The sequence below is a fragment of the Barbus barbus genome, assembly GCF_936440315.1.
Source record: "Barbus barbus genome assembly, chromosome: 42".
Classification (NCBI taxonomy): Eukaryota; Metazoa; Chordata; class Actinopteri; order Cypriniformes; family Cyprinidae; genus Barbus; species Barbus barbus.
This window is the reverse complement of record NC_136720.1, coordinates 5,593,249-5,602,115: the sequence shown is the minus strand read 5'-3', so window position 1 is coordinate 5,602,115 and position 8,867 is coordinate 5,593,249. Positions and strand designations below refer to the sequence as shown.

At 41.0% G+C, this 8,867-nt stretch overlaps 1 protein-coding gene across 1 annotated transcript; it reads right to left on the bottom strand.

Annotated features, from left to right (window-relative positions):
* Positions 1-491: 491 nt before the first annotated feature.
* LOC306861815 (uncharacterized protein) lies at positions 492-8,438 on the bottom strand (the record flags this gene model as incomplete). Its single annotated transcript, XM_079404303.1, has 11 exons — positions 8,137-8,438; positions 7,522-7,608; positions 7,263-7,421; positions 6,441-6,578; positions 5,633-5,716; positions 4,698-5,188; positions 4,251-4,578; positions 3,329-4,130; positions 3,018-3,227; positions 2,039-2,445; positions 492-1,712 (listed from the first exon to the last, which is right to left on the bottom strand). Exons 1-11 carry the CDS (start codon positions 8,287-8,289, stop codon positions 492-494), a joined length of 4,080 nt encoding a protein of 1,359 aa, XP_079260429.1. The 5' UTR covers positions 8,290-8,438.
* Positions 8,439-8,867: the final 429 nt, after the last annotated feature.

Genomic DNA, 8,867 nt, shown 5'->3' with positions numbered 1-8,867 from the left:
ATTGTTGCAGTGTACTGATGAAATAGTGTTACGAAAGTAAAATTAAAAGAGCAATCATTTGCCAATTTGTTTTTATTTTACAATTATGCCAACAGAACAGTAACAAGTATTAAATGAATTAAATTAAATGTTAAATAAGTTTTCAAACAACAATAAATTAAAAGGGAGATAAAATGAAAATAAAAGTAGAAATCAAAAAGCAATAATTTGCTAATTTGTTTTTTATTTTACAATTATGCTAACAGAACAGTAATGAATATTAAATAAGTTTTCAAACAGTAAATTAAAAGGTAAATAAAACGGTAAATATCAAGTTTTCAAAAACACTAAATAAGTTAAATGAAAAGGGTTTAAAAACAGTAAATAAAAAGTTAAAAAAATATTAATGTTTAAAAAACAAAAAGTTAAATAATGTTCAACACAAACATTAACAATAGTGAACTATATTTAAACAACTATATACAACACTACAATAAATACAAATATATACATTATTTGGGAACGGTTCGCCGCATTTCCTCTAACCACTGTTCTTTTGTAACAGTCTCAGTCTGTGGGCAGTACACCCGGCCCCTGTACTGGCTATGTCCCGTTGCACTTGTTTTGAACTGCCCGCACTTCTTGCAAGTGTTTGCCTCTACAGTTCTCTTGTAGGGTCTCTTGGGCATGGCTTGGGGGCTGGCAGCTGGTGTAGCAGGTTGTAAACTGGTGCCCTGCACAACTGTAGGCTGTAACTGTGGCTGTATCATTGACATCCCCTGAACCATTGGGATTCCCTGAAGCATCGGCATACCATGAACCACTGGCATTCCCTGGACCATCGGGAGTCTTTGAACCATTTGCAGACCCTGGAACACTGGCACACCCTGAAGCATCGGCACACCCTGAAAACATGGTGCTGCTGGTATAAGTATGTTGGGTACCATCTGCGCTGATGCTCCAGGTGCTGATGGCGTAACCAACATAGGACTCTGTGCTGGTGCCTTGGGTCTTAGAGGGGGTCGTCCAGTAGAAGTCTGCCTCTGCTTTGCCTGACCTGCTGTACTCTCTGGTAGCTTGTACTGGTGCTGCTCCGCTGGTTGTTCTGGCTCAATCCGTGGGCATTTGGCAGCCTGGAGAGGTTCCTGAGCTTCAGGGAGGGTCTGAGGCAACTGAATGCCCTGAAGCAGCACAGACAGCTCCTGCTTTTTCTGTCTGTTGTTGTACCACTGAATCAGGGTGTTCTGGTTAACCTCCACCAGCTGCATTGAGGTTCCTCCCATCACCAAGCTGTTGCCCAGTACAAGCTGCCTTATCCTTCTGTAGTCTTGGAGGATCAGAGACCATCTCGACAGTGATCCCTTGCCTTTTCTTTTGGGGCTTGGGTGAATAGTGCAAAGCCTGATGAAGATGGTCTCCACCAGACGGCAACAGTCAGGCCACTGAGCAGGTGCGCTGCTTGCACCCAGCACACTTCTGGTAGTGCTCTCTACTCCAGGGGTTTTAGTGGGCGTCTTTGGTACTCTGAAGCGTCCACTCAGCAGTCTCTTCTGGTGTCGAGCTGCATACACCACCCGTTGCTTGTCTCGGTCATCCAGGTTCTGCCAAAGTGCAATTATGGTGTTGGCTTCCTGATTGGTCAGGCTGAGGGCTGTGTAACCCCGGAGCTCCACCAGATATTCTGACAGCCTGTCCACATGTTGATATCCCGGGACATTTTGGTAGTCAACAGCCTTTTCGAAAACACAAGCACAAAATATAATTTATATTTAATTTAATTTAAAATATAATCACATTTCTTTGATGCATAGTTCCATAATTAGTTCCATTGATTCTGTTATTTTCCTGTTTATCAATGTGAAGCTGTTAAACACATTCTGTATAGTACAAAGCACTAACAAAATAAAACTTGAGATTTGACTCAATGCATCTTTGTTGCCTACTAATGACTTTAGTTGAAAATCTGAGCAAAGTTTGGATTTAAAGCAGTAGATGTTGGTCCATCCTTGTTTGAATTATTCTAGTTTATTTGAAAGAAATACAGAGGAATGGCACTTACCGTCTCTTCATCATCATCCTGACCAGCATCCTCTGGCTCTGAGGGGAGTGGTGAAACAGACGTTTCAGAGGGAACAGGTGAGACAGCAGTCCCTGAGGGTCCAGGTGATGAAGGAGACAGTGTGGGGCCAGGGACCAGTGAAGGGGATGTGGAGCCCAGTACAGCCGTGTCACTGCTGGTGACCAGGGTGGAAGAAGCCAGTGTCAGTGTGGAGGAGGGTGGTGACAGAACAACCTCTGGATCAGCAATGGTGTGATCCTCGCTGATGTCACAGAAGCCCTCATCTTCATCTCGTTCCTCCACATTAAGGTCCTCGATGAGTTCTGCAGTCTCCTCAGAGTCTGGGTTCATGTCCTGCAGTGCCTGACCAGTCTGCTGGAACAGATACTGCACTCCAATGAGCTCACCTGGAATAAAAACAATAAACAAACGGATGAAATAAAATTGTTGTGTATCATATTTGATACATAAGGCATTTGTAGTAGCTCATATAGTGTAATAGTGTGAAAACATGTAGCTCATAGTCGAGGAGAAAAAAAAAATTATTCAGAGGCCAGAAACCTATAACTGTGGGGGCAAAACATATAATGCAATGCAATACAATGATGACTGAGAGACATACAAATAAATGTTCCTCAAAAACCTGATGAGCATATTTGATACTTACATGTAACTTGGTTTTTCTAATCAAGTAAACCTAAGTAAAGTTGCTTCAGTACAGTAAATGTCACCAAATGTTACTAATAATTACTTTCTAATAATAAAGATTTCACAGCAAAATGACACGTTAAGTATGAGCTAAAGGTAGACATTTCTACAATTATACTGAAAGGCCTTTTACTTGATAGAAAATATTAATCAGATGACAGAGGGCATGTTTCAAGAAAAAGTTGATCATGCTGACTTTATAGGCTTAAATATAAAATATCGACTGAGATTATTGAATTGCAAGTTAATTAACAATAATAAATTCTCTTACCGGTGTAACGTGCAGGGGGACAAAACATGGGGACCACTTTCCTCCCAAACAGCTTTTCATAATTGCTGTTAACACAGTGAACAAGTTCTCCTGTGTAGCTGCGTAAAGCTGATGGCTCCGATGACAGGGAAGCCGCCTCCCGATCCTGGTTCCACCTGTGTAGACCCTCCAGCAAATAAATCTGAAAGTTCAGACTGTTTGCACTGGTCCCTGTAAACAGACACAACAGTTTTAGGGAGTGTTAAATAAACACACAAAGACACTTAATGTTCTTTCTGTACATATGCGCAGTGTGTGTGACAAAGATGTACCTGGGATGAAACGGTTCAGGTGTAAATGAAAGGATTCGAGAGAAGTGGAGCCTCTGGCACATCTGTATGTCTTCAGAAGCACACCTCCCTTGGTTAAGCTCCCTGTCTCTGTATAGAGCGCAACACCAGGGGGGTCTTGGATACACTTAACGTGCTTCTTCTGGACACTCCAGATGTGCTCCATCCTTTCTCGGTCCAGAAGAGAAACACCCAGGGAGTCGTTGCCCTTGCTGCTCAGGAGCTCTGCAAGCAGTCGTTCAAGGAGAAGGATGGTAGTCTCCTCTCCACAGGTCCTCCTCCGGCAATGTAGAGCCAGCTCCTCCCTGGTCAGATGCTTGCTCACATCTTCATCTGTCAGTGCAGGCCAACCCTGGGACATCAACAGCTCTCTCTTTGCTTTGCGAAGCATAGAGACATCAGCCGCATCCCATTCAAAGATGCACGCTGATAGCCGTGACATGAAGATCGGGTACAGCTGATGGGCATCAGTTGTACACCCCAGGGCAATCCTGCGCATAAAATGCCAGATGTCCAAGCGTATCACGAGATCTGGCCAGCCTCTGAATCTGGTTTTCAGCTTGGTCTCGCCCACCTCGGTGCAGCACCCACAGTCCACGTACAACACAGCAGGTGGATCCACACCAGCCTGCTGGTATCTTTTCACCAGACCGTCTACCATCATGTCCAGTCCTGCTCCTTCCTGGGCTGTCAGCACACTTATGAGCACCTGACCAAACTCGTTGCCAACAGAGGTAAGCCAGTGTCCCGTTCCCCTCGCTGTCCCAGCCAGCTTCTTGGTGATCTGTAATAAGAGATGATATGAAGTTACGCTGTAAATGTAATCAAACATCACACCATGTAAAATACAGATACAGTGATGTATATAAACAACAGCATTAATAAACAAAAATCCACAACTAACCTTTTTAGTGGAATCCATCTTCAAGACAGAGCCATAAGTGGATGTTATCCTTGCATGGATTTCATCCAGCCTTGTCAGGATGTCTTGGCTGTAAACAGTGAGCAGCCACTTGCAGCTTGGGACCACTGTAGGCTCTGGGGGCTCCTGGAACTTTACCGGCATCACCCCGGGTTGATTGAGGAAGTCAACACATTGGGTGGTGTACCGGGCCAGACGATGAAGCCACTGCTCGCTGTGGTTTTCACGCAGCTGCTTGATCACCCGCGTGGGGCTGTTGCCTAAGCCACGCTCACGCAGGAGCCGGATGACCCGCATATCACAGGCATACCTTAGGAAAAGCGAAATCCACACATTCATATATTTTAGATATTTGATTTTTGATATTAGTATTTGCATATATATGTGATGATGGGCTAACAACTGGATGAGGAATGAAAGTGTACTTACTTCCTTGTGAGGATGACCTGAAACTCAGAACGATGGCCCAGATCTAGCTGTTGCAGGACGGCATGACTCCAGGACACATGCGAGGCTCTACACTTGGTACAGATGAGGGTTTCTGTGACCATGTTATATGTTCTGTCAATGTCTAGAACCTGCCGGGCTCTTTTGTGCAGACCGCCTCCTGTCAGCTGATGTTGTCCGCAGGCAGGATTGGGACAGAGAATCTTTACCCTCCACAGCTTGTATGGCATCCACAGCAGAAGAGAATGACAAAAGAATCTGTCTGGAGCTGGAGCCTGATTATAGATAAGTGCTGGCTGTGGTGGGTAATACCAGAGCTGGAGGTTATCACGAAGCTCTGGCTTTCCCTTGGATCCCATTTTGAAAAGCCTTTTGCCAATCCACTTGTGATCCTCTGGTGGCAAGGTCTCCGACCACAAACGAGGAAGTGGAACTACAGATGGAGCTTGCAATAATGACCCAGAAGGAGCTGTCTGTTAAGGAAAAAAAGACAAAACATTTAGTCAAGGAAGGCAATTCATTTAATAAGCATTTTATTTTAATCCATCACTTCTTTCACATAAAATTATCATTGTAATTATAGTTTTTACTTGAATACCTTCAATGGTATTACAGTGATTAGTATGACAATGAAACTGATAACTTTATATTATCCAATGCTGTCATCCAAAAAAGGAACAAAAAAAATTATATTCTGAAATCCTGTTTAATATATAAAATAATATTATTTTCTGTAATTTTTCAAACAATCTCTCTTTATTTTGACACATGAATATGTTAACTTCTACACATTGTTTATAATTAGTAAATTAGTATCAAGTCAACTCAATTTACATTATGATAATATTTTGACTGTAGATTTCTGGCGACAGCTGATTTACTAAATTTTTAGACCAACAGAATAAGAAATTACTTACTGAGACAATACTGCATGGCTGTGCAGGACTGGACACATCTGCAGTGGCTCTGGGGACAGGGGCTGGAACTTGAGGATCTAGTGTCTGTACAATCATGAAGTGAAATATAATAGATTTTGTAAATATAACATAATAACTTTAACTCATCCTAGATTAAATCATATACTACAGTTTAAAAGTTTGGGGTCCAAATGTTTATAAAAGAAACCTATTCTGCTCACCAAGGTTGCATTTGATCAAAAATACAGTAAAAACAGTAACAAATATAAAAAATTGTTACATTGTGAAACATTACTACAATTTAAAATTGTGAAATGTAATTTATTTCTATGGTGGCAAGAACAAATTTTCAGCATCATTACTCCAGTCTTCAGTGTTATATGATCCTTCAGAAATCATTGTCTTGAACATAAACATTTTTTACTATTAGTTGAAAATGTGAAAATGGCTGATGCTTAATAAAACTGCATTACAGAGGTGTTTTCAGAATTAACAGCATTTTTTCAAAATAGAAATCCTTTGTAACATTATGTATTGAATAGAAATCTTATGTAACATTAAATGTCTTTACTGAGATTTTTGACCAATTTAATGCCTCCTTGTTCAATAAAACTATCAATTTCTTTAAAAAAAACTTTTGAATGGTAGTTTGTATGAAATCTATTTATTCTACATAATATTGCTTTTTCCTTTATTAAAATATGGTCTTCTGGTATTAAAGATATTTTTAAAAAGTTTAATCATTTAGATAGAATGGAACATGAAATGTGTCTTCATAAAATACAATGTTGATTATGTTAGTACTTACAGAGACGGTGGTGCTTGGTACTGAGGCACTAGACACTGCTGCGCTGGGCTGGACTTGAACCTGAGAAGGTCTCCTGGCCACACTAAGATTTGGCTTTGCTGCAGCAATGTGAGAGCCAGTAAATCTTGGTTTGGTAAACTAAAAAGGGGCAAAAAATTGACATTTCAGTGAGAAGACAGAATGTGTGATAATAGCATTTATTACTATTTATATAAATATTACTATTTTAAGTAAATGCAGCCTTCAGGTAAAAACACTTCTTTCAGAACGGAAATGTAGTCCATAAGCAGAATGATTTATTAGCAGCACTGACTTAGGTTACTCTTGAAATAGCTACAAAGTATTTGCATGATGGAATAATTAACGTGTACAATTAATAATAGCCAGTGTGTATGTGGAATGTTACCTGAGATAGAGAATGAAAAAGAGAAAATGTAGCTTTACCACATGAGAAGTACAGAGAGAGATGCCATGAGGGACATGAGTCTAGCTCAGCGACCTTCAACCCAGGCAGAGCTCAGTTAGAGAGGAAGAGGGCAATCCAAGAGTAGAGCCCAGAGATGAAAGAGAGAAAGCACACAGGTTACATTTCTCTTTTATCCTTGACCATGTGACTTAAACCAAATCTGAGACATTCAAACCGACCAATCAGCAGACAGCAACTGCCCCCATTGTACAAAAGGTGTGAAAATTAGCAGGTCTAAGCCACCCTCTCATAGTTTTCTTGCTTTTTCTTTTTTTTATTCTTACTTTCTGTACTTCCTCGAATTTGAACTGAACACATACTTCAATGCTTTAAAAAAATTAAATTGTAATTCTTACCATTGACAACTGTGGTGCAACTATTTTTGCCACGGGTGCAGTAGGCTGGGGCTGGGGCGGGGTGCCAGGCTGATTTGTCCCCATGGCCTTCTTTGCTGTTCCAGCAGCAGCAGTTTGTTCCACCGCCCTTTCTGCTGGTCCAGTAGAGACAGTGGGGTGCTTAAGACAACCAAAAAAAAAAAAATACATATAACAATTCTTAAAGAAAACTATTTCAGTAAATAATACTAACAAAAAATACTTGCTACAGTAATGTTACCTTTGGAGTGTGAAAACCACAGATGCATTTCAGCACACCTCCAAGCAAGGTTGTCTGGCCACGAGACTGCATCGGACATTTCTCAATCTGTAAGCATTATAACAAATGTAATGCATACAAGTGAGTCCCTTAAAAGAGCATTACATTCATAATTAATACATTCATTTCTAGGACATGAGTCACTATTTATTTTATATATAATGTTACAGCTGGCATCTTTCTTTAAAGGAGAGACAAACAAGAGAGGAACATTTCACACCTTCAAACCACCATCATTCATTCACCATCCCTTCCCCCACCTTCTCAAATCTCTGAATTTCCCAGTACACAAACATCTTTCCTGTAGCTTTTCATGAACATAAATCTCAAAATACCTGCAACATTATCTACATAAATGTCTATAAACAATTATGACACCTGGTTTACAGTGGTGTAAGCCATCACATTGCATTGCTCTAATGAATGGGATCAGGTACATGTTTGTACTGAAGCCTTGTGTGTTGTTCTGTTATGCAAATACATTAAACAAAGATACTAATAATGTTCGATTATGCAAGTCAACAAACAGTCTTTTTTTATTTCTCAGTCATGCAAAGGTAACAAACACTCACTCACCCTTTGATAAATCTGGAACCACTTCTTCTGTCGAGGAGCTGGCCTGTTACCCTCATTTGATGGCCAAATTCCTGTTCTGGCAAACTTTTTAAGACGCGAAATCCATTCAGCGTCCGACATCGCTTTATGCGATTTGTATTGTTTGCCAGACATTTTTCCTCGAGTTCGATGAAACAGTTTTGAAAGAATAATTAAAAACGACACGCTAATTAAAAAAAAAAAAAAATGCAATTAGATGATAATCTCTTACCTGTCGTAATCCGCTGTATTTGATCAACAAAAGTGATGTCCTCCGTGAAATGATGCTGATCTCCGCGCGGCGATGATGCTCGCTGGTCATGAACTTCGGTACTGAACTTTTTTGACCTTTGACACGCCCCCTGAGGATTATGCCATTCTTTCGTACACCTTCGGCGCGGTTCGGCAATTTGATTGACACCTGACTAGAAGCGCTGACCCCTCCACCTAGCGGTGATGCGCGGCAACGCGCCGTCGACATCCCCGTGTACTCTGATTGGTCAAATGTCACGAATGTTAAGAAAATGTTAAGAATCGCGCTTTTTGATTGGCTGGAAATGTTATAGCGCTTCGATGCGATTGGCCCAAATGTTATAGCGCTTCGACGCGATTGGCTGTGCAGTTCAACATTGCTTGACATTTTCGAAATATTGTCGGACTATCCTTCGGCAGCTAGCGTTCAGGTCGCAGTCTCCCCTGGAGGCGTGGGTTCG